Raw genomic sequence first — 25,104 nt, 5'->3', positions numbered from 1 at the left:
CCCTCCCTTCCTCCTTCCCTGCCTGCCTACCTCCCTATATTCCATCCGCTGTCCTCCCTTCTCCTCCAAGGGGGATTCGTACCAACGGCCAACTGATTATAATGCAAACCCTCTCCTCTATCGCGGCCTGTGCCAGATACACAAGATGTTTGCTCTAAGAGAGCAGGAAATTGGGGGGGGGATAATAAATAAAAAGACAAGACGTTGAAAAAAAAATGAAAAAAAAAAAGTTTCCCTTATCCCTAAACTCCGAGTTTTTATGCAATGATGACGAAGATGATGAATTTTTCGGGGCGCGCCTAGCGTAGGGAAGACCCCGATATGCGAATCCCCTGTCCAATGCAGCCTGCCTGCCCGGCGCCATGCTGTGGGATACCAAGTGTGTCGTGATATGATGACGAGAAAATACAAGTTTGTAGTAATGGCAAAATTAAGGCTCAACGCCGAATGTGTGTGTGTGTGCGCGAGAAAAGTAAAAGTGTTGTTTGGTATCCACGGGGCGGTAGTAGTCGTAAAATGATATCGTGAAGTAGTAGTTAATCAATAAAGAGGTATTCAAGTATTTTCTCGTATCCGATGTTCTATCATGCGGATTTTCATTTCCTAGATTTGTAGGAATCGATTCGTGAACCAGTTCGGTCGGTATATATGCTATGGACCGAGAATTCGGAACGTTAGTTTCGCTCGGAAGCGTTCCATTTGCTGATGTATGGTTGTATCATGCTGTGAAACGGCAATGGTCAACACGAGTCTTAGAGTAGTTGTCTTCTGTTGAGACCTACTTTGGAGATTCCTTCTCCTCGGAGTCCTCCTTCTTCACATTCTTGTTCCGACTCTTGGAAACGTTGTTTACGTTCCATCCTCTAATAGTTGTAGGCCCGGTTCGCGGGGGCGGCTCGTTGGCTCGGTAGTCTTTGATCGCTTCCTTGTGATCATAATGCGCGAGTCTCAACTCGGTGCCACCGTTGGAAGGCCAAGGGCGGTTATGGGGAATAGGTGCGGCAGCAATCTTGCGGTACTTTCCAGCGTTGTTGCCGTTCGATGATGTAGATCCCCTACTGCGGGGTGTATGAGCGGGTGACGAAGGCGAAGTCAAAGGTGGGCCAGTCGGTGATGTCGAAGGCACAGGAACTTCCATCTGTGTCGATAGAGGGGCCAGATGCGGCTGGCTCTGTAGAGGGGGAGACATTTCAAGAGGATAAGCAGACATATGAGGTAAATGAGGCTGGTTTAGCAACATGCCGGAGCCGGACATAGATGGGCCTTGCTGAAGAGACATCGGCATCAAAGTTGACTCGTGATGAAAAGTAAGACCCTGATGAAAAGGTCGTGACGGTGCAGGTGCAAAGAAAGTCCCCGAGTTCGAGTGAACTAGCGCACGAGAAGAGTCGAACTCTTGCTGTCTGTGAGTAGATTGAGTTAAAGGGGGTGGTGCTATGTTCAAACTCTTTCCCAGACCATCTGCTCTGTTAGGCCGTAGGGGAGGTAGAATCGGACTCTCCTTCACGCTGCTCTGGTTCGAGAATGGGATCCTGGGGGGGGCAGGCTGCTGCGGTACTTCCATCATTGCGGTAGGAGCTGGTGCAATATGCGCGAAAGCCGAGGCAGGGTTTAACGCGGTCTGCAAGAATGCATTGGGGAGGGGTGGAGGCTGAGTAGGTGGACCGAGAAGACGAGGGTCGATCATAGAAGAATCGCTCATGAGCGCAATGTCCGCTTGTTGGTGTTGGTGTTGTTGTTGATGCTGCTGCTGCTGTTGTTGTAGCTGTTTTTGTTGGGACAGCTCCAAGACAGCGTCCGCAAAGACAGAAAGTGCATTGGCACTCCCATCTGAATAGCGTTCTGTGCGGCTAGGAGCCGGCTCCGCGCTCGTAAAAACGTCTCTCACCGCATCATAAGGGCGAGATGGCCGTGTAGTAGGAGACGGTTGGGTAGGCTTGTCAGCGTCTGCGATCTCGGCAGCCTGGAGAAGAAGAGACATGTTGTCTCTGTAGACAGAGCCATCAGTTTCTGTTGACTGAGCATGGGTTGCTCCCTCCAAAGAAAAGCTTTCATCGGAGGACATGGTCAGTCTCTCACGAACTCTGCGCTCGCGATCTCGCATTTCATCGGTGACAATTTCCTCGGGGTCGACGTCTTCCTCTTGGCAAAAGCTCCGAAGCATTCCTGCTACAGCACACTTGATTCTGTCCTCCTTCAGCATCATGTCCATCTTCATAGGACGGGTTGATCGGGATGCATGAATGGTAGTATTCTTGTCGGGTACGACAACAACAGGTCGGGTTCCATCGACACGCTCATGGCCATATTCCGACTCATTAGTAGAGTTGGGGAGGAACATGCCATATTTCGGATGTAATCCATGCTTCTTTACAACCTCTGGGTCTAGGGTATCGCCCTTGTAGTCTCGGGCATCGTAGTCCTTGACCGTGTGGTCCCAATGCCAGGTATTAGAGTTGGGCGTGTCGAGGAACATGCCTCTAACCGCGCGGGTGGCCTTCCGGGTTGAGTCGTTGGTGGAATCTCGGAATCCTATTTCCTTGTCGTCGAATTGAAATAAGGGCGGGACAATAAACCTATTGCGTGGGCTCTTTGCCCGTTTATTGACGCTGCGAACGCCATACTCGTCAGGATCGCTTGCGCCGGCGGGAAGGTCCGGGAAGTTTTTGCCGGAAACAACAAATTCCTGCTCATCAGGTGGCGTCGGTGTCGCGACGTTAGATTCTGGTACACCATCGGGCTGTTGCTCTGAGGCAAGCAGGCCACCGGTATGCCGAGGCTTCTTGGAATCGGCTTGCCCATCAAGTTGGTCGTCTGCTTTCCGCTTACCAACGGCCTTCCCCTTACGGCCTTTGCCTGAGGTGACGATATCATCCGATTGACCAGTAAACGAGACGTAGGGTATATGGTCAACGTAATGATAAGTCAGGTCAAGCGTCTGGGTGGGCTTGTTAATTCAGTTAGGATTGGAACAGAGATGTGGGCGAAGAAAGTATAACACATTTACTTACATCAGTAGCTTGGCCTTCACGGTGGAGCTCTGCTAGAATGCTGGCGCGGTTCTCAGCGCCGTCGTAAAGTTCTTCGGTTTGGTACTCGAATGAGTCCTAATATGATTGTAAGTAAGACAAGATTGATAAGGGAGCGAGATAGAGGGTTGGAAGTGCATATTGAAAGGTAATAGGTAATAGTACGTACCATAAATTTCTTCTGAGTGCATGTGCGATCAAGCTCGTAAGAGCGCTGCGAGATCATGTCTCTTGTGCGTCGTTCTCGGTCAGCAGTCTCTATAACATGCTGGAGTTGTTGGTCTAGCTGTTCTTGAACGGTGTAATACTCTGCCACGCCCTTATGGCCATCCATGGATTCCGTCAGCTTCTTGAGGGTTTGATCGGCAATCTCCTCAAGAGCCGGCTTAACAGCTAAAGCAACTTGCGAGTAGAGGTCTCTGAGTTCCCTCTGGCGTTCATAAGCAGCTTGGACGCGTGTATCACTGTAAACTTTCTTCTGGCCTCGTCCTTTACCACGACCAGCGCCTTTCTTGGCGGCGGGCTTGCGTCCGGGTCGCTTGGTAACACCATTTGCGGGAGGTTTCTTGGTGGTAGTGGTGGCGGCGGCGACGGCAGCAGCTTTACCCTTTGCAGGGCTCGCCGCTACAGACGAGGTGGTTTTGGGAGTACTACCCATTGTGATAGAAAGTGTAGAAATTGAAGAAAGGGTATGGTGACGGTTGGATTAGACGGATTGTGGATTAGAAGGGTGTGAGACGTGTAAGAGTTGAAGGATGCGTGAAATTCGTTAGGGGTTGAATTACACAGAAATGTAGAAATGTAGAAATGTAGAAATGTAGAAATGTAGAAGTAAAAAAGCAGGCTGCTTCGCAGATAGAAAAGAAGAATAAAAAGAGAGTGAAGGTAAGAGAAAAACCCTGTTTCCTGTGTTCTGATGTACAGTGGTAGAGGCTGCAGGTGAATGAATTTTTGGCTTGAGAAAGTAATGTTGTAATATGTTTGCGTGTCAGTGAAATGTGTCGTGTTGATGGTAGGAAAAAGAAGGCAGAAAGGTTTAGGTCTTCTAGCAGCATTGACCAAAACAATTAACTAAGTTGCGGGTGGTAGGAAAAAAAAAGAAGTAGAGTTAAAGAATCGAGAATAGGATTTGTTGAACCAGCCCATCCGGTATCCGAGTTATTCTCCCAAGGGCCAAGGTGATGAGGTCGTGGCAATAGGAACAAATCCGAAAAGCTCACTTTCATATCACCATGAGATTTTCTCCCAGCACAATTAAACAGCAAGACACCCTTGGACTTCCCGATGCAGTCAAGTCCCTGCGCTGTCTATTGCGCTTGGCCCTCTGCGGCGAGCTAAATCATTTCTTATTGGTCCGGAGAAACCCCTGACCCGCTTCCGTTTCCGGCTCAGAGGACTTAGGTACCTACAAATTTACAAAACCAGCCATTTCCATCAGTCTTTTACTTGTTGAGCATGTTAATTCTTCATAGCATTTACCCAGGATTATGTTTAAATAGATTTATTTCGAAGCGCAGCGGCTTTAAGTTAATATAAGAGCGATGCGGCGAATCGCTAGCCGGTTATCTGTAGGTACCTAAGTACTTCTAAAATGCCAACTCGTTTTTATCTGCCACTTATATTCACCAACCGTACCCTGCCTTCTTCACCGCCAGCCAGTACAGAAACATACGTGTATATGATTGATCTATGGGAAAACGCTTATAGTGACTGGGCTTGGAAATCCTTTGAGCTACATTAGGACCTATGTAACGGTCTCTAGAGACTAGACGAGGGTTTATACGCGTAGTCAATAAGTTGCCATAACCCTCTTCGAATGAGGAATGTGGTACAAGGTTTGACAAGCTTTAGTTAACTGGTTTACGTTCTTGTGTATCTACAAGTCAGGGCGGCCTCTGTATAACCGTAAAGTAAGATACTGGGTTTATAAGTCAACAGCTTGGACCGGAGTACTCTCAGATACGTTCGCTATGATGCTGCTGATTGTCTTTAATCTAAAGACAGGCGTGCTGATCTTCTATATAGTTATGTACATGGTACACACAGCGCACAGCTAACTTAAACCCATACTCTCAGGGTCGTTTACTAAACTATCAGCTTTATGGCATCACACAGCATACTCACCTTAGCTACATTAATAGTGTACCTATACATTGATACCTATACATTTACCGTGGGTGTAATATTTGAGTCATCATAGTATTGTACCTGTGTAGTCTAATCAGTTAGGTTTCCATTATAGTCATATATTGTATCTGATGTAAGGCACTATCATCATTAGGTACCTAATGTATTGTTATCTAGGTAAACATATAATACGTCTTCGTGTAAGACGGAGGAATGGCCAAATCTGCAGCTACCTGAATTAGGTAGAATCAGGTACATATGTACGTGTAGCCGTAGTGACGTACCTTATGTACCTAGATATGCCAATAATATGACGTCTCATTGGCCAAAAATAACCCCCATCCACCTTAAATCCCCGGAATTACTATATTAAGGCTAGCGAGTTACATGCTTCGTCCCGCAACCTTGCCGCAGAAAGTGGGATGCGGTCTGCGAGCCACTAATTTTTCTTCCCTTCCTCGGAGCTACACCACTACCGACCTCACCTCACCTCAACCTCAACCTCAACCTCACCTCAACCTCAACCTCAACCTCACCTCACCTTACCTTGCCCTACCTCTTCCACCCGGCGTCCCCCATTCCATTACACGACAAAGCCCGTTTAATCCCCGGCCTCGGCACGTTGCATACGACCATTGCGGCAGGTCCGCGTCTGTTGTCCGTAATACGCGACACTATGCGCTACTAGCAGCTTACAGCAGGAGAACATGGGGAAGCGGCGGAAAGTCACGCATAATGCTCAACCGGCGCAGAGGTCCAATGCTGGCGGTCAAAAGCCGCAGGGAGTAACAAGACCGAACCCTCAAAAGCAGAAGCAGAAGCAGAAGCAACCGCAGCCGCAATACGACAAGCCCACGATACCCTTCGCACCCGAAGACAAAATCCTATTAGTCGGCGATGGTGACCTCAGCTTCGCCGCCTCCCTGGTCGAGCACCACTACTGTGCCGACGTGACCGCCACGGTCCTTGAGAAGAACCTCGAGGAGCTGGTAGAAAAGTACCCCCACGTGCCGGAGAACATCGCCAAGATCGAGGCCGAAGATAGCAAGGTGCTCTACGGCGTGGACGCCACCAAGATGGCGCCCTTCGCAGACAAGAAAGGAAAGGACGGCACGGGAGTCATGGACCGGATTATCTTCAACTTCCCGCATGTTGGCGGGAAGAGCACCGATGTCAATCGACAAGTCCGGTATAACCAGGAGCTGCTGGTGGAATTCTTCAAGCACGCGATGCCGTCCCTAGCACCCGGGGGCTCAATCATCGTCACGCTATTCGAGGGCGAGCCGTATACGCTGTGGAACATTCGAGACCTTGCTAGGCACACTGGTCTCCAAGTTGAGCGCAGCTTCAAGTTCCAAGCAAGCGCATATCCGGGTTATCACCACGCAAGGACGCTCGGCGTGGTGAAGAGTAAAAGCGGGGAAACGGGCGGCGGTTGGAAAGGCGAGGATAGGGCTGCGAGAAGCTATATATTCGTTCGGAAAGACGACGATGCTCGACCGCGTCCGGGAAGTAGTAAGAAGCGCTCGCGGGCTCGGGATGATGAGTCTTCGGACGATGATTGATGTGAAAATTACATATATGTATATAATATCCCTGTGAATTTCCCTTGATATTTATAGACAACGGTATGGCTTCTAGATATAAGGCCCTGAGCATTTAATCCGTATAAGATAACACCGGTCAGGTACTATATGTGTTTTAGGATATGATTTATTCAGATGTTACTCCAATGTCTCAGATTTAAGCATCCTCTCGCAGCCCGGCATCGTAGCCGGTTTAGAAGCTTAACTAGCCCAAATATTCTTGGAATCACCAAGGAAGATATCTATAGATGGTATTGTATAATATTCCAGGTGCCTCTATTCTAATTATTATACTGCTGATGTATTGAGTTTAGAGATGACTACTAGTTTCCCCAGGTAGTCCCCTCGTACATTTACGTAAAGACTTGTGATAATTCTAATAACTATTGTCTAATTGGCACTTTGATACCAATGTTGGCGATATTGTAATCAACATCTAGGAATCTCCTGCTTGGTAGTAGTATCTGAACGATAAGTGAGACTTTGGTTATGTCCTTACGCAATGGCAATTTAAGATAGTTCTCAATCCGGTACTGAGAGTCAATATACTATTTATATAGTCTATTTCTTATCGAATAATTAGTATTATTAAGGATTCAACACGGTTTACCTACGCTCTATGCATACCATCCAGATGCTTATTCTAATTGGTGCAACTTAGAGTATGTCTTATAATAACTAACTAGTTACCTGTTTTGGTCTAAACCTGAAGTTCCATACCTACCAGCTCATATTCTAGGACATATTCTACGAATGATGCAATACATCTCCCTCCACCCTAAACAGACATGGCTAATTAAACATCGTCATATAACACTTCGTATTAGTTATATATATATATATATATATATATCTTCATACACACAAGCGACCCTGAAAGCCCATGGTCACGGCAAATAACCATCTCGTATCCTCCAAAATCCATAATACTAAGCGATATCACCAAGCGCTCCTTAATAATCCCATCCTACAACAATAACTATAAAGCCCTTGTCAAATAACCAGCGGCGCCAAAAAAAAAAAATTTACTCTACATCCCAGAGCCAAGCTCCGCTAGACGTATATTAATCCCCGTAGCTCTTATCCAATGCGAGCGGCTGCTGATTCTGACCTATCACGGCGTCCGGGTTATGTCTTGCAGGTTGACGTTTGATATTATCCTATTGGCTGGCTTCCTGTTCCGCCCTACTACATGCTATATAGGACTTGTGAAACCAACCCTCATCGCCCGTGTAGCATTACCCGTGTAGCGATATGCGAGGCCAGGGCTGTCTAGAAAGCTGTTAGCGCAATGTCTTAATAGTGGATGACTTCAAAGTTACATTGGATCATGTAAGATATATGAACGTCGAAGATATACGATGTTTTATATGAATGCGCGCTTGGAATGGTCCGCGGAGAATTGGCACAATTACTTGGTATTGGCAGGAATACATAGACTGGATATACTTAGAGTTTACTGTTCTACGAAGGTCCTGGGAATATCTATGCGTATAACTACAATTCACATTTCTCGAATAGTCGTATCTTCAATATTCTTCTTGATACCTAGGTAGTGTAGTTTTCGTTACTTTTTTATTTATTTATATTTCCCCGTAAACCTACACTCAGCCATACGTACGTATATGTCGTATGTATCATCACTGCCCTCCACCATACCCCCCTACGTAACCAAGAACGCCCCGGAGAATCGTACACGAATAAAACGGCATTTGCCAACCACCAGGAGTAGAATTCTTGATCCTGTACCTCCGGCAACGGAACTGCGCCAGTAAATGCTATAAAAAAAGGCCAACCAAATCCCAGTTGTCCACCTGGTCAGGTATCGTTAGAATGGAGTATTGAGCCGGGTTAGTGTCGACAAAACCTGCTCTCTCACTAGAAGTGGAGAAGGATAGAAAATACAATGTAGATAGCCGCCGTCCAGCAGTAGAACATAAACAAGAAGCCGTATGGGTATATTGTGAAGCAGTATCCGATCCTTCTCGAAGACGCGAAGTGCCTAGAACATGCAGGGAAATTTGTTGATCCCTTGAAGCTTTGAAAAAAAAAAAAAAGAGCAAATATGCCTCCCAACCAGAAACTTTCCTCTATAAACCCAAACCACCGGAAAGAGATTGTGACACCGTATGACCATATTAGTCGTCTAATATACTACACTCTTTAACTCTGATTTGATACCGTGGTTACCGGGGGATGGGCGTCTTTTAGTGGTTCTGGGATATTTCTCGACCTGTCTCTATCCGGGAATATGGGATCAATGCCTCGATGCGATTCATACGTGTGTGAAGTTCGTGGAGATGGCGGGGGCAGGGGCAGAGTTCGAGGTTGTAGGGGAGGTAGTCCTTGTGACGAGTCTTGTTGTTGCATAGGTGGAGGGAGCGGTGGTGATCGTGAATCCAACGCAAGTGGCCCTCGATCCCGAGGCGACAAGTTAGCTCTCTCTACTTGGTCGATAGGTTCCGGGAGAGCACGGGGCGTGTCCTTGGTCGAAGCTGGTGATGTTAATGGGAAGGGGTGATTTGCTTGCTGAGGGCTGTCGACTGCACCGAAGCCTCGCTTCCTCGCCCTCTGATCGTTCGGATTACTTGAGATCTCATATCCAGGAGAAGATGCGTATTCGCGTTGGGGCTGAACTGCGATTGGGGCCAGAGGGGCGGGTGTGATCGGCGCGTACTCTGTCAGCCGCGAATAGACTGCACGAGCCTGAGCTTCCTTGTCGGCCTTGGAAGGACGGCCGCGCTTTTTGCCCGTCGAGGTTATAGGTGGACTGATGCTGACCGGTACGGCGGGCGGGTAGCCATTTGGAGGGGGCCGCGGCTGAATGGTGCGCGATGAAGCTACAGAAGGCTCGATAGGAGCCATCATCGCTTGTCTCTTCGCGGGGTGTTCGACCAGATCGCTTAGGGACTTGCGCTTGAAGTTTGTTAAGTTCGGTGGCGAATATTTAGTCTGGAACATGTTCTCAACTGCACCGAAGCACTGGTTCATATTACGACCTGCTATCATTAGGGGGGGTCTCGTGGAGGCGGGCTTGAAATACATACCGCCGGGGAGTTGCATCGACATCCAGTTCGGCTCGACCTGATGAGCCTTGATAAAGTCGACAAGGGTAGAGACATCTATGGTGCTGACTTTAATTATTTCACCTAAGACGAACCGCTATAACATGCGGAAAGCGGAAATTAGTTAAGTAGCATCAGAGTGGCCAGACGATATTACCTTCTCGTCGTCCGAAAACGTAGTATCCATGGCGAGCGACTAAGTCTGACACGGGCAAAGACGATTTATGGGGGAGGGAGGGGAAGAGAAGACAAGGGATATGCCAGCAGAGCTGCGAGTAAGTCATTTGTAAGTAAAAATGGTCCAAGATATCACACTTAGGAGGCAACTGGTCGTAAGGCAGATGCTGTGGCGGCGTAGTGTATGAATTGCGATAGACGCCTATTGTGCCCAAAGTTCTAGGCCATCAGGTGGCAGTGATGGGCTGGGTAAACTTCAGATAGCAGGGAGGGTGGTGTATGGCGCTGGGATCCCAGGGAGGGTAAGGGAGGGCGCGGGAGTATCGCAAGAGGGTAGAGAGACGCGCGCAAAAAAAGAGTACGACGCAAGCGCGCGTCTTAGACGAAGAGTAGAACCTAGGAGTAAAGCGAGCGTGTCTCGGTTGAATAAGTTGACTAACCGTTAAGTTGTACAAACGAGGGAGTATGTATGAGCCGTGGTCGTTAAGAATGCGCGGCGATCTCCTAGGTTGCGTTGCGTCTACAAGGGTAGCGCGGTGGAACAGGGTGGTCTTCTGTTAACCAGGGCCTCCTTGGTACCTCTCCGTACGGGATCTGAGGGCAAAAAGGCAATAATAAATTGTTAAGATGGACCTTGGATTTCCCCTAGTCTGCCTTCGTCAAAAAAAAAAAAAAAAAAAAAAAAAGAGTCCCGAGCTTTTTCACGCCATCAAGCGAGCGCCCTCTTGCAGAAACTCAACAAGGAATAAAACCAAACCGGGGAAAATCCTTAGCGATGAGGCGCTGGTGCCGATTTTCTTTTTTTCCCCTTCTCTAAGGTCCCTCTCTAAGGTCCCTCTCTATCTCTCTGCGTCTGACACCGGCATATAATTCCAGTCAAATCCACCCGCTTCGCACGAGTCGCGAACTGTGGTGTTAGATCGAGATAGACAAGTGATCGGTATATAATTGCTGGCTCTAGAGCTGGCCGTCCCATCCCCCACCAGATCTGGTTTCGGAGGCTTTCCTGGTTCACCTTAGCCCATGCAAGAGTACGAGCAGATAGATGTGAGCGTGCGAGACGCGCAGATTTGGTGTAGTGCGGCCGCTACTAGCCAGCAGGTCATATGCTGAAATTATATGCCATTAGGGAAGTATCGTGCATAACCACTGCAACCATCACGGTTTTGGCTCGATAGTTGACTGGACTGTCGATATGCAGCTCTGTCCTTCTTGCAGATGGGCAAATACATCCATGTCGTTGGCTATAAGCCAATCCCGCTGACCACTTAGACAAATCGGGTCGCCTGACTAGGCTCTTCTTGCATTGGGCTGGTAAGAATCGAGAAGCATTTTTGAATCTCGTCCTCCCTCATGGAGGCTAATTCCCACACCACCATTATTTAGAGATCTTCTGCTAGCAGCGCAGTGTTCTACACCGCTAAAATGCAAATAGCAAAGAGACCAACAGATTAATGGCGAGAGATGTAATGTGATCGAAAAGACAACGAAATAGCATAAGCCATAAGCACGGAACTAAGAATCCCATTAGCTCCCGTGCAACTAAGAGCGTTTCCTAGGTGGATTTGAATCTCATTGGTCGTCCTTCCCTGTCTCTGCTCGTTCGTTTTTGTAGTAGCTCTCGAAGTCATCTCCGCTCTCGGTAGCGAACTTCGTTGGGGGTCGCTTGACTGGCCGAGAGTCACTGAAATCTCTCCAATCGCAGCGTTGGGGGAAGTACTCCTAGAGCACTCACACGTTTAGCGACAAGCACAGATCAAGAGTTCGTTACATATGACGGAGCCTCCAGTCTCCAGTCTCCAGTCTCCAGTCTCCAGCCGCCAGTCGCCAGTCGCGAAGCCGCATAGGGTTTGGGTTGATCCATCCTGGACTATAAAAGATGCCAGATGCCCTTGAGCATAGACATTTCTCGATCTGAAGAATTGAAATGCATCATTTTGCGGAGCTCCACGTTTTACGACCTGGGATTGAGTAGCTCCGGACGCCAGCCCTTATATATATGTACGCTGCTCCGACACCCATACCGCCTTTTTCCTACCTCAACTTCAGGCTCTGTTCTATGCATAATGAGTTGGCAATTCCTCATAGGGGACCCACCCACTCAGGTATAACCCGTTATTGTTCGCATACGTAGTAAAGATCCCAGACGGTGATCTTGACACGATGCAAGACAGATCGATAAGAACGATGATATTTTTCCTAGCGTCCTGCCCGGATCCATGATATAAGTGTTGAACGCTATTACGTATGTCAAGGTCGAGGGACACGACAGCTGTCCCTTCGATCCCCTTGTTGCAACCATCACCGCGGCTTCGCGGGCCTTGATAGTGCTTGTACTACGTTCCATGTCGATTGGTCCGGTTCTAAAGATTTGAATCTAAATAGACCGGACTTGCTGGATGCAAGAATGGTGTGGTTTCATGATTCACATCTTGCGCTCTCTAGATCCCCGTAGGTGCCCAGGCCTTTGTTACTCACAGCTCTTAGACGTGGGGGCAGCGGTGACAATTGGTGGTGTTGTTAGCATTAGAATAGGATGCCGAGTATACAACTAATAAGGGGCGAGAACAGCACAACACATTCTACTTCTTTTTAGCGCGCAGAAAGTTGCTGAAGTCCTGGGTGTCTTGGGTGTATTGGAACGCCCTTTATCTTACTACCACATATGTCTTCAAAGAGCATTTTGCAATGCTGCATGTGGTAAGCATTTACATAGCTGTCATTGGGAACTTTACCTCATATCACGCATTGTACATTATCTCCAGCTGCATTATCTCATATACTAAGGTAAAAGATAAAAGGGTTTGAAGAAAGGAAATGAGATTACCTTAACCTAACCTAGAATATTGTTAAGGTTCTTGGAAGGTTTGTAGATACATAATTCAATACATACCTACCTAGGTATGTACCTAAACTTAAGTTTACTCTACATCGTGCTGCGGCGCCAACCCACATAACTGCATATCTCCAAACTGGTACAGGGCATGTACGGGGTAGGTACCTAGGTACCTAGGTACCTATGTATGTATTGTATGTACGGGGCAGTTATCGTACGAAATACCATGTTAAATAGGTAGCGCTAAGGATCAATGATTACATAGTGGGATTAGTGCGAAATAGTGGGACGAGGCCGTAAACCGTGGGCGTCGGATAATTGAATTCTGCCCCCGAATTTACAAAGGCTGGCGCGCCACGCTTTCCACGCTTTCCACGCTTTCACGTACAGTGCAGCGCTTTGCAGGCTGGAGTGGGTGTATTGAGTACTTCCAGCTCCTCTCATTTGGGATTTGGCGGAAAGACGCAACCTGCAAGTAACTCTTTTTTTTTTCGGCCATGACAGCGCCGTCACGATATTTTCATCTTCACAACAACTTTAACAAACTACCTAAACTACCTTGCATGCTAAGGCTTGTTGCTTCTACCTGTTCGGCGCATGTTAATGGCCTTTTTGATAACAACGTAAATTGGCGAATTATCCGCTTGCAATGTCACAGACGCCGTACACGAGATAGCACCGACCTTCCGCCCTCTCACCTAAGTTTCCGCTCTCATCTTTCGCCCTAATCTACTTCTCTCCCTCCTACCTTCTCGCCTTTCTCTACATGTTCGCAAACGAGACATTGGAGTCGCGTAACATTGATAGCCTCGACAGCCTATCAAATCCGATCTATCTCTTCCAACCACGTCTCCGGCCAGCCAATTGCACCGTCTTTCAACATAATTCTATTCATCCGCTGCCTGGTGCATTGTGACAGTAGAACAGGAGAGCCTCGGTTGGCTTTTTCGCCATCATGGAAGATGAGGAACGTATCAAGGATGGCTTAGAAAGTCTCGTCGCCAACACTGCGCCCGCCTCGGAACAGATTATCGTCAAGAAGGAGAGCGATAGTACTGCTTCGTCGCCAAATGGTAGCAAAGATTCCCAATCAGGGAGCTTATCCCCCGACGATTTGAAAGATCGCAGTGATAGTGCATCTACTCCTGACGGGTACCCGCCCAAGCTTGCTCGCAAAGCATCTCGCAAAATGGCGGCTCCACCTGCTCAGCTTTTCAACGACCTACCTGATGTTACGTCGGAGTCCTGTAGCCATTTCCAGTTGATCCCAGACTGTCTATACGGTTCTAAGTCTCTTGGGTCGACAGATCACGACGCGCTGGATTGTGACTGCAGCGAAGAATGGCGTACGTATTTAGATATCTTAACCCGTTGGTAATGTCTACAGAGCGCTAACAGGGATTATTCAGGGGATGGCATGAACCATGCCTGCGGTGACGATTCAGACTGCATCAATCGAGCCACCAAAATGGAATGCGTCGATGGTGACTGCAACTGTGGCGAAGGGTGCCAGAACCAACGCTTTCAGCGCAAGCAGTATGCTGACGTCTCAGTAATTCGAACCGACAAGAAAGGTTTTGGTCTCCGAGCAAACGCATCTCTTGAAGCTAACGACTTTATTTTCGAGTATATCGGAGAAGTCATCAACGAGCCGACCTTCCGAAGGCGAATGCTTCAATATGACAAGGAAGGCATTCGCCATTTTTACTTCATGTCACTGACTAAAAACGAATTTGTAGACGCGACAAAAAAGGGAAATCTCGGCCGCTTCTGCAATCACTCGTGCAATCCAAATTGCTATGTAGATAAATGGGTTGTTGGTAGCAAGCTTCGCATGGGCATATTTGCCTCTAGGAGGATCCAGCCCGGCGAAGAACTCGTTTTCAACTACAATGTGGACAGGTACGGAGCCGACCCTCAACCCTGCTACTGCGGGGAACCCAACTGTATTGGTTTCATCGGTGGCAAGACACAAACCGAGCGGGCAACGAAATTGTCCGACGCGACCATCGAAGCTCTCGGGATTGATGATGCCGATGGCTGGGATACTACGGTCGCGAAGAAGCCCCGCAAGAAGAAGATCACAGAAGACGATGAGGAGTACGTTAATAGCGTACAAGCCCGCGGCCTGGATGAAAAGGATGTCACCAAGGTCATGGCTACGCTCATGCAGTGCAAGGAGAAGTGGATTGCAGTCAAATTGCTCGAGCGTATCCAACGCTCTGACGATGACCGGGTGCGCAATCGAGTTGTGCAGATGCACGGATATCAGATTCTCAAGACCGCGCTAAACACATTTATGGACGACGACAACGTAGTCCTTCAGATCCTTGATATCCTCTACAAGTTCCCTCGCCTAACTAAAAATAAGATATCCGACTCTAAGATCGAGTCGACTATTCAGCTGCTAACAAACTCGGAGCATGAAGATGTTTCTGCAGAAGCTACGCGATTACTGGACGAATGGAGCAAGTTGGAGGTTGCGTACCGGATTCCTCGAAAAAAGCTAGACCCTAATGCTCAATCAACAGCTAATGCACAGTCCGTCAACTCTTTCGAGGAACGTCGCGCAAATCGCCCCGAAGAGCCGCTTATCAAGACTGTTTTCACCCTTCCTGAGAACATTCCCAAGGGTCCACGGAGCAATGTTCCTCAACGAAATCCCAATTTTTTTAATAACCAGCGTTTTCGGCGTCCTCAGGCTCAGAACCTCCCCCCCGGTTGGTTTACCGCCACCGATAAGCGTGGCAACTTGTACTACTACACTCGGACTGGTATTACGACATGGCAAAAGCCGACTGCGCCACCCGAGTCAGGCCCCTCGCAGCCCAAGGGACCATCTAAGGCGGCACAGGAGCAGAAGACGTTGCAAGACATCATCGATTCTGTCACCAAGCCGGAAAATGTGCCCAGGCGGTCAGCGTCGCAAACTCCACAGACCAGTACTCCAACTCAGGAGCCCAAGAAGGAGAAGTGGCGTTCTCTACCAATTGAGAAGCAGATGAAAATCTATGAGAATACAGTAAGTATTGTGTTGCACAACAGTATTGCGTTACCAGGTTGCTAACTATACTCAGCTTTTTCCTCACGTGAAATCCGTCGTAGACAGATTCCATAAGAAGCTTCCCAAGGATGACCTGAAGAAGTTTAGCAAAGATATCAATAAGAAGCTCGTTGCATCGGATTATAAGAATAACCGTGTGGATGATCCGACCTCGATTTCTGAAAAACAACAGAGGAAGGTCAAAGAATATGTCAAAGATTTTTTCAACCGTGCAGTCGAGAAGTATAGAGCTCGCGAGCAGAAAAAGGCTGAGCGGGCTAATGAGCACCATGACTCGCAAGCAAGTCAAGATGCCGACTCTGCCGCGACGCCGATAGCCAAAGATGAAGATATCGTAATGACGGATGATGAAGGAGTAAGCTCGACTCCCAGCAGTCTCGATCGTAAACGAAAACGCGAGGATGATACGTGCGACTCACCTAGCTTAACCCCTTCCGAGACACCTTCGATGAAGCGAGTTAAAGAGGATGAGAGCGATGTTCCAAGCCCACCCCCTCCGCCTCCTCCGCCACTTGACGGTGAAGCTGTGTTGGACGTAATGAGTGAGCCAGATAAAATGTTTGGAGAACAGGACACCGGCATGTTAGAGGAGAAGGAGGAAGCACAGCGTGTAGCTGCCGAGGCGGAACGACAGAAGCTTCGAGAAGAAGAAGCGGCACTGGAGCGAGAAAACGAGTTTAATATGCTCGCTTTCGAAAGGGAGCAACACGATAAGTTGGTAAATGGCAATAGCCATGTCACTCCAGAAGGGCTTCCTCAAGCCCACGAAAACGCAAACGGCGGGTTAGACTCAGCCGGCGAAGACGGGGCTGCAATACAGCACAGTGCCAGGAAGCATGAAGTGATGAGCCACTGATGCGCCTGCAACTGCATCTAAATGCTCGTCTTGCATTGATGACCCAGCATGTCTAGGTCGTCCGTCGTCAACCTCTAGTCGGCCCTATCGATCAGGGTGTCTGGCAGAGTAGCTATCTACAGGAAATCCCCCACCCCTTAATATACCTACCTATATAAAACTCAGCCATCGTCCTAAGCACGATATGTATCACCGACCATTCATATTCATTACCTCGCACCCTGGTATTCAAATCCAATTCGATTCGATTCTAAGGAAGGGCGTCATATGTTTCCTTCAAGTTTTTATTTATTATGCTATACAGAGGTGTTTATGATTGCATTTTCCCGGTAAAAAGTACGCGGTTTTGGTGTTTCAGGTTTCATCGGTGGCGTTCGGTAAAGGACCAGCTGTATTTGATTGCATTTAACCATCCACCATCGTCAGGTCACAGAGCAACGCGCAAATAAAGGAGTGTTTTTAACTTCGGAGAGGCAGCATATCACGCAGTCGACTAATAGGGGCACAGCCCCGGAGAGCAAAGGAAGGATGAGGCTCGGTCCTCGGGGAGACATCTTGTCGTGGCTGCTTAGGATAACAAGTGGGGAGGGCATCGCACTAATATGCGGACTTCTCAGAGTTCTTCATTCGGCATGGCCAAGTTGGGGGCGACGAGTAACGGCGACGGGCGATAGTCGGGCCAGGTCTTTGTGCCATAATAAAGAAGGGGGGGCGAAGGCCGGATTTCGTGGTCCAGTATATACCTCCGGTGATCCATACCATCATCCATCCTGTCAATAAAAGGGACCAAGGGGTTTTCTTCGCGAGAAAGCCTCAGTTCGCAATTTCTTGTGCAAGCAAGCCTTCGATGTATGGATGAGACTAGTGATTTTGTTATGCGTTTATATCTGATGCGGCAGGTCTCTGCTTCGCTGCAGACCTACGAATACACGTTGTGCTTTATAATATCTGGCCGAGTTTCGATAGTAAAGCATATTGCCGGTCGAGCTGACAACCGAATTCAGTATTCTAGTATCCGATTTATTTCAAAGCGCTTTCGTATTTCATCACCCACGCAAACTTGAGTAATCCTCTCGCGTATAACAACGTTCGTCTCGAATATCCGTCAATTACCTAATGTGTAGGCACACCAAACCAAAGCAGATATAAGCAAGATAGGTAAGGTAAGGTAACTAAGGCAAGTAGGTATAGTAGTACCCGGATCAATATAGCCACATTTTCCCGGGAGACAGGACGGCCTCCATCGATCCATCCATCCATTTCAGTTCCTTTCCCCTCTCCTGCATTTTCTTCGTAAATTCATACGCATCCGAATCACGCGCGCACTCCATATCCCATGTCCCAGCCAGCCATATTATCGTGTAGTTTAAAGACCGTCTAAGTAAACCCATGGCATCGGTTTAACAAGCAAACAACCCGCCCGCCCACTCAGCTCGAAACAACCTTCTCCAGCGCCTCGACCAGGATATCAGCATGGTGCTTTTCAAAGATCAGCATCGGCCGCAGGCGGACCGCAGTAGCGCCACTGCCGCCGATATTGACGCCGAATTTCTTGGCCTTCGTGAGGAACCCGTCGCGGTCCGGGTTGTCGAAGGCGATGAACGTGCCCTGGCCCTTGCCGCGTAGGTTGTCGAACTGGCCCGGGTACTTCTTAGCTAGCCCTTCCAGCTTGCCGAAGAGGTAGTCGCCGACGCGCGCCGTGTTGCCGACCAGGTCGTGCTGCTGGATCTCCTCGATGATAGCGCGGAAGAGCAGCGCACGCGCCGGGTCGCCCATCCACGTGTTGAACTGCCGGTACGGCTTGTTAGGGCGCAAGGTCGGGTCTCCGTAGTAGAAGCCGGCTGTTTGGGCTTTCTTGCTGAAGGTCACCATGTCTGGGGGATCGGGAAGGTCCCAGTGCTCGTGAGCCCAGAATTTTCCGGTGGCGCCGACACCTGTCTGAACCTCGTCCACGATTAGTAGGATTCCGTGCTTCTTGGTTAGCGCACGTAGGCCTCGGAAGAAAGCCGGCGAGGCGTGGTTGTCACCACCCTCGGATTGAATAGGCTCTACGATTACGGCGGCAGGTGGTACGTGGTAGTTCTTAATAAGATGTTCGACTTCGGCGAGGGAGTCAGCTTCGGCCTTGGCGTTTTCTTCAGCGTGCTCCTCAAGAGGGTACTTGAGTTGAGGGAAGGTAGCGTGGGGCCAGTCGAAGGCGGGAATGTCGAGCTTATGGATAGGCTTCGACCTGGTCGTCGAGAGGGTGCCGAACAGACGGCCGTGGAAGGCAGTCTTGAAGGACAGGATAGAAAGTTCAGATGCGCCGGGAGATTTGTTCAGCATAGACGACTCCAGCTCCTCTTGGGTGAACTCAACGGCAGGGCCACCCCGCTCGCGTTGACGACGCCACATGAAAGCTGCTTTGTACGCAGTTTCGTTCGCATCCGATCCAGCCATACCCGTGAAGACCTGGTCAAGTCCCTTGGGTGCTACCTTCAGAATACCAGTCTCCAAGACGTCCGCCCAGTCATGCGAGGGGAAGTTACCCAGAGCCGGTCGGTTAATTAGTGCAGTGACCATCTCCGGGCTCTCGGCGGCTTTTCTCAAACCCGGGTTGTTGTACCCGACAGGTATCGAGGCAATTTGAGCGTAGCTTGATAACCAATGGTTAGCTTCTACCGAGTGAGAAAGATAGCAATTCCTTTATGAAGACTTACACGTCGAGCAGAGCATTTCCATCCGGATCGACAATGTAGTTACCAACGCTCTTGGTGTAGTCGGCGAGCATGTTCAAACTCCGGGTGTCGAAGACCTGAGTCAATTTGGTGATGTACTCTTTGGATGCCGGACCAGGAATCTCCGTCTTCACGACAGGGCGCTCTGGCTCGCCGGGAAGATAACTCGAAGCCATCCTAGTGCTAGACACGGAGAATTGACGGCTTAGAGTCCGAGAGAAAGATTGTCTCGATATCGACGCAGCGGACATAGATCTCGAAACAGTAGTGAGGGGTCGCAAGGCAACTCCTTGACGAAGAACACCCATCTTTCTTTTTATCTTAGGTTAGGTAGTTATATCCGGACTGGGCTCTCACTAAGCCCAGATCACAGGAGAGATAAGTAAAAAGGGGGTAGTTATAATTAGTAACTATCCTATTCCACTTCTACAGGAATTAATCTACCCTCAACAATATAAAAAGAGAAGCTCAAGAGAGTAGGTTAAGGGTTTCAAAGGAAGGGACCCGGGGACCCGATGGCATAATAAAGCTTCCAGTTATTATCAAGCTTTCTTATCGTTCGCAGCGGCCAAATCCCAGCAAATCCCAGCAAATCAAGCTTTGCGGGGTCCTCTATAACGTGCTATGATTGGACAATGAGTCGTTGGTGAATTACGTCAGCGATACCCGGCCTATACTTATTTACGTAATAATGTGTTCTCGTCCTATCGTTGGTTCCTATCGTTGGTTCCTGCCCCACAACGCGAACGAACAGATCCGGGTCCGTACCGAACGCCAGCGTCCCGGCTCCTGGAGAAGCTCGAATTAGCAATTGCAGAATCCGGAAGGTCCATGCGATATCAATTCAATACCTTTAAGCGCGTATCCACTAATCAGCTTCCCGACATCGCTGCTGGAAGGCCGATATTTCAATGCCATGGTGAAGAAATGGGAATGCTATCTTTACGAATTGAAGTAGATATTTGTAAGTATTTCTGTTTCTGGAGAAGGGGTGGTTTTCTTTTTTTAGAGAAGTGACAGAAAGATAAAGGTGCATAACTCGTGCCAGTACGCATTATCTATGCCATTAACAGCAACCACGACATATAAATATAAGTTGCATTTCCGGGTTATCGGTAGTGCTGTGCTTATGCGGCTGTTATATATGCATGTAACATACCCGGCGAATTGATTACATTCGGTACGCAGTTGAGTCTGGGTGGGCTATGTTATAGATAAGAGGTTAATATACTTGCTTCTATTATATAATATATTTCAACAACACACCTTTCAAGCGTATTTAATAAAGGCTTCAATTGATACATAAGAACCCATAAGTTGTTTTAATGGCGATTTTACTATATCTTAGATTATGTTTATAAAAGACTATTAACTATAACAAGTGTTTGTTCATACGTTTCTCTCATGTCATAAAATGACTATTTAAATAGAAATAGCTGCTTTATATTAATGTTCATATTCCCCGAAGATTGCAAATGTAGTTTTATCTTAAAACATTACTCAACCACTATGGTACTTGCCTAAGTGTTGGCTACCAAAGTCATGTAGTTAGTCTAGTTAACGCTAATACATGAGTGCAACTAGCATTGAGGGAGACGACTGTTGGAAGAATGTGATCATTTTGAAACAACGAATGAACAAGTCATAACGCTTAAGGTATTAGACTTTAAATATCTTAATCCGTACTTTATGTTTTACGTATCTCCGGTGAGCCTTTAGGCTTTATCGTATAAGCCAGAGCTTATATAAGGGATATTTTTGTATATTACTTAATAGCTCACTGTTAAAGACTACCTTGGTTTGTTATACTACCCATAAAGTTACAGGTAACTGGCTGGTATATAACCTAGGGATATATTATATTAAAAGATACATTGACACCTGCCTTTCTATACATTAAACGGACACTTTAGTGTCTTATATGTACTTTTATCCTGTTGTCGGACGGTAAGCAGTAAGGCTTAATAACCTTTTATTATGTTACTTAACTATCCCCATAATCTAACACCCACTTTTATGGCGTAGCCATAACAACTTTGAAACACATTCTAGCAAACTAACACGTCTTAGGTGTGATCTGATGACTTGGAAGTGCTTTGAGAATTGGTTCAATGGTAGTTTTCAGATTATATAGCAACTTTAAGCGTCGCACAATCTATGAAATTATATAGTCATATGAGTTTAACCACAAAGGGCTCTTAAAGACGCAAGCTAGTATGCCGATGGATATATCATCCACTCACAATAGAAAGGAAAAGGAAAAAGGGGAGAGACAACTAAGTCTAACTATTAAATCTTAATGCTTATAAAGATATTATAATAGACGTTCGAATAATTGTCAAAGCAAAGGTTACGGCGAGGAATCAATAAGTGATTTGGTATAGCCGATATAATTAAGTAACCAATAAAGGTAGTTAAAGTTAAGTTGTAAATATATACCTCATATGGAAAAGTGAAAGTTATAAGTCGTAATACAATGTAAACACGCATACTTTAACTGGTGGCTTAGTAGTTTAAGTAATAATTATTAAGATTACTTCCGCAGTCTTTCCTTTACTATTAAGCCATCGGATGTTAAGCTGAAGTTCTTTTCTTATCATTTATATCTGTTCTTCGGGGTTGCTTGCTCGATGTGACATTTATTATTCAACAACAAGCAGTCTCATGAACTAAGTACCTAGCTAGTCAAGTAGTAAAAATAGTAAACGACGAGGTTACTTATGAGTTATTTAACTATTATTAAAACCCTTTAACAGTTATTGGTTCTATTTCTTAACTTATATTTGTTATGTGAGATGAAAGTTATACACTTTGATAAGCTGGAAACTCACTCATATGAAATAGGCGGTCAAGTGATCAAGATGGGAATTCATTTCTGCCCAAATTACTTGTCATTCCCCTTCTCTACTCTTTCATTTCGTCTTGTTATTATCATCCTTAGTTTGCTTATACCCGCGTACCTAATGTGTAGTAAATAGAACCTTTATTGCGACAACACTCAAACTGTGGTAACAGCTATGACACTTTCGGTGCTCTTCATCACTACTAGAATCACTTTTCCGTTTCCGTTACCTTCTTCTTTTTCTCTCTTGTACATTCCCCTAGTGCATTTGTAGGAATGATATCAAACTACCAGTGTCAACTTCCCATTTTACCCTATCTTTTGACATTACCCTCTTCTCTATCTCTTCTCATATAATAACAATGATAATAACAGTTCATAGAATTCCAAAGCAAGGCAGTTCTGTGCCATCGGGTGCAGTAAGGAATCTGATTATATGCGAGTAGATTTGGATATACTAGCATTAATAATCTATTGGATTTTCTAGGGTTCCTCCCTAGATATTTAAGCTGGATATGACACGCTTTCTGATGATATCACTTTATGAAAGGCGATTGCCAAGAGAAATAGAGATGTCACATACCAGAGGGAAGAAAGGGACCAAACCGATGCAAGAACCACATATCCTCAGCTACCCTAGTCTAAAAAGCGTGCTGTTGGTCCAGCAGAAACAAACTCTCGGTAACGAAACGAAATGAGATATATCAGCTCCAGCCTCACAGCCTAACCCCGCCATATTCTTTGCATACAAGCATGTATTTCGTACAGCGTTCAATAAGTAATAGGTAATAGGTAATAGGTAATAGGCAATATGTACACTGTGAGTAATGCCCTACGAAGCACGACATCGCCCGCATAAAACAGCCCTCACGAACGCACTCGATTCCTGCCGCTGCAAGGTACCACGGCAGCGCATTTCGATCTATCAGATTTTCTGGCGTCGCACGGCAGCAGCAGCAACCTAACCTAGTGCATTGCGGGATTCCTCCCGCAGTAGCAGAAAAGTCCTAGCTGATATATACTTACCTACCTGTGTAGTGTAGTAAGTAAATTGCAACCAACTACCTATCCCACGCGAAGCCAATCAAAGCGCAACTGTGCCTTTCTTCTTTTTCAACGGCACAGTAATATGTCAGGTCAGGTACATACATGATGTAGGTAGGTAGGTAGGTAAAAGGATTCCCGCCGAAAGGATCGTATGCTAGGCTAGAATCTGATTAGCACCGACGGAGCGTTCGGAAATTTGACTCGACGCAATGACACAGCGACGATGAGGAAAAGCGAAACGTGGCCGCGTAGCGATTTGTCCTGGGCTGGTGAGATTCGAATGGGCGGCATTGACTTTGCTAAATTACGTTATGGAAAGCTTGGGCATTCGCTATTTTCCCTGGCTTATAATATGAAACTGCTGTTATGGGTAGGTACCTAAGGTATTTGTTTACTTTCCCGCTCTCTTGGGAAGACTGTTTACACATATGGACATATATAGGTACGCATACAAATGTAAATACAAATACATGGGTATGGATAGGTATACACTAGTTAGTTACACTACCTATCTCTACATAGGGAGAGAGAGGTATTTTCGAATATCGATGACAATTACATACATACATACATACATACCTGCCTGTCCTACCCATCGTCTAGCGCACAGAGCATCTTTGCACTGCCGCGGCCCTAACGCACGACGTCGGTGAAAAAGAAAGAGAAAACGACTCGACCTTTGCAAAAGCGTATGCAGGTACAATACAATACAATACAATACAATACAATACAATACAATACAATACAATACAATACAATACAATACATACATTAGTCCAGACCGACGAAACTCTTAGCGCTGCGGAGGACATGGCAAAGCGAAATTGCGGTGGGCCTAGGTAGGGCTGTTAGCCTGCGAGGCTTGGGGACTGAGCGGGAGGGGGGCTCGTGTTCGAAGTCTTTGACGTATGTACATACCTAACATACATACCTAACATACATACCTAACATACATACCTATGCGTTCCTGGTTCGAGGCTCAGATCGTCTCGCGATCTTGGTTCAAGAAGCAAAACCCGGAGCGCCGGGTACGACTCAGTGTACGGATTAGCGAGAAATCACACCCATGCTGCAGATAATCATGTCTTATAAATTTGGCACTAAGGGTGACAGGTATAAGAGACACGGTTATAGGGCATGCAAACCCCACGAGATCATCCTCGGTGAAGGGCTCGCTAGCGACCTATCGCACCGATAGAAACCACCGTACGGGTTTTACGCCAGCATCGAAATTTGGATGCTCTCGGGTGGTAGATACCATCTTGTTTGTCATGTTCTGCACCTATTCCCTACGATCTTGGAGAAACAGCTAAACTACCTAACGCAAGGTATCTTAGATGCCACATATGTGCGAGATGGTATGTGTCCTGGTTGATGTTTGGTAGATGCCCCCCGTTGGCATACTTCAGTATACTAACTAGGTTGCATAGTTAGTAGTTATGTAAAATATGCCGCGTTCGTTTAGCATCCCGAGGTCCCGAGGCCTTGAGGTGATGCTACCGGCATGCCGATGAGTGAAGAGCTATATAAGAGGGGATGCCGGGTTCCGCATGGATGATCCTTGGTCCCGTAGCACCGAGTTAGCTATCACACCGGCTTATACCCATTGTCCAATGAAGGCATACAGAGAAAGGGTTGTGGGTTAAGACCTCGGAATGTGATTACACAGGCAGCTAGGTTGACGACGGTGTCTTCTTGAGGAAGTTATTAAGTCAAGATAATAGTTAGAGTAGATTTGGTGGTCAGAAATCCGGGTCG

General features: G+C 47.1%; 5 protein-coding genes across 5 annotated transcripts; 2 read left to right on the top strand and 3 right to left on the bottom strand.

The window, feature by feature from the left end:
* Nucleotides 1-493: 493 nt before the first annotated feature.
* F4813DRAFT_176522 (uncharacterized protein) lies at nucleotides 494-3,912 on the bottom strand. The gene is made up of 3 exons (XM_049239266.1): nucleotides 3,199-3,912; nucleotides 3,012-3,107; nucleotides 494-2,938 (listed from the first exon to the last, which is right to left on the bottom strand). Exons 1-3 carry the CDS (start codon nucleotides 3,685-3,687, stop codon nucleotides 779-781), a joined length of 2,745 nt encoding a protein of 914 aa, XP_049103876.1. The 5' UTR covers nucleotides 3,688-3,912; the 3' UTR covers nucleotides 494-778.
* A 1,657-nt stretch (nucleotides 3,913-5,569) lies between these two features.
* F4813DRAFT_176503 (uncharacterized protein) lies at nucleotides 5,570-6,905 on the top strand. The gene has a single exon (XM_049239265.1). The coding sequence runs from the start codon at nucleotides 5,864-5,866 to the stop codon at nucleotides 6,719-6,721; it is 858 nt and encodes a 285-aa protein (XP_049103875.1). The 5' UTR covers nucleotides 5,570-5,863; the 3' UTR covers nucleotides 6,722-6,905.
* A 2,000-nt stretch (nucleotides 6,906-8,905) lies between these two features.
* F4813DRAFT_385580 (uncharacterized protein) lies at nucleotides 8,906-9,994 on the bottom strand (the record flags this gene model as incomplete). Its single annotated transcript, XM_049246275.1, has 3 exons — nucleotides 8,906-9,741; nucleotides 9,790-9,904; nucleotides 9,965-9,994. 3 exons carry the CDS (start codon nucleotides 9,992-9,994, stop codon nucleotides 8,906-8,908), a joined length of 981 nt encoding a protein of 326 aa, XP_049103874.1.
* Nucleotides 9,995-13,662: 3,668 nt separating this feature from the next.
* On the top strand, nucleotides 13,663-17,004 carry F4813DRAFT_176461 (uncharacterized protein). Its single transcript, XM_049239264.1, has 3 exons — nucleotides 13,663-14,166; nucleotides 14,230-15,842; nucleotides 15,898-17,004. The coding sequence occupies exons 1-3, from the start codon at nucleotides 13,776-13,778 to the stop codon at nucleotides 16,738-16,740; spliced, it is 2,847 nt and encodes a 948-aa protein (XP_049103873.1). The 5' UTR covers nucleotides 13,663-13,775; the 3' UTR covers nucleotides 16,741-17,004.
* An 840-nt stretch (nucleotides 17,005-17,844) lies between these two features.
* On the bottom strand, nucleotides 17,845-20,010 carry F4813DRAFT_176455 (4-aminobutyrate aminotransferase). The gene is made up of 2 exons (XM_049239263.1): nucleotides 19,440-20,010; nucleotides 17,845-19,375 (listed from the first exon to the last, which is right to left on the bottom strand). The coding sequence occupies exons 1-2, from the start codon at nucleotides 19,763-19,765 to the stop codon at nucleotides 18,169-18,171; spliced, it is 1,533 nt and encodes a 510-aa protein (XP_049103872.1). The 5' UTR covers nucleotides 19,766-20,010; the 3' UTR covers nucleotides 17,845-18,168.
* Nucleotides 20,011-25,104: the final 5,094 nt, after the last annotated feature.

Source organism: Daldinia decipiens (assembly GCF_022478715.1).
Source record: "Daldinia decipiens strain CBS 113046 unplaced genomic scaffold F4813scaffold_3, whole genome shotgun sequence".
In the NCBI taxonomy this organism is placed as follows: domain Eukaryota; kingdom Fungi; phylum Ascomycota; class Sordariomycetes; order Xylariales; family Hypoxylaceae; genus Daldinia; species Daldinia decipiens.
Note: the sequence above shows the minus strand (reverse complement) of the source record. Positions and strands in the feature narration are given on the sequence as shown.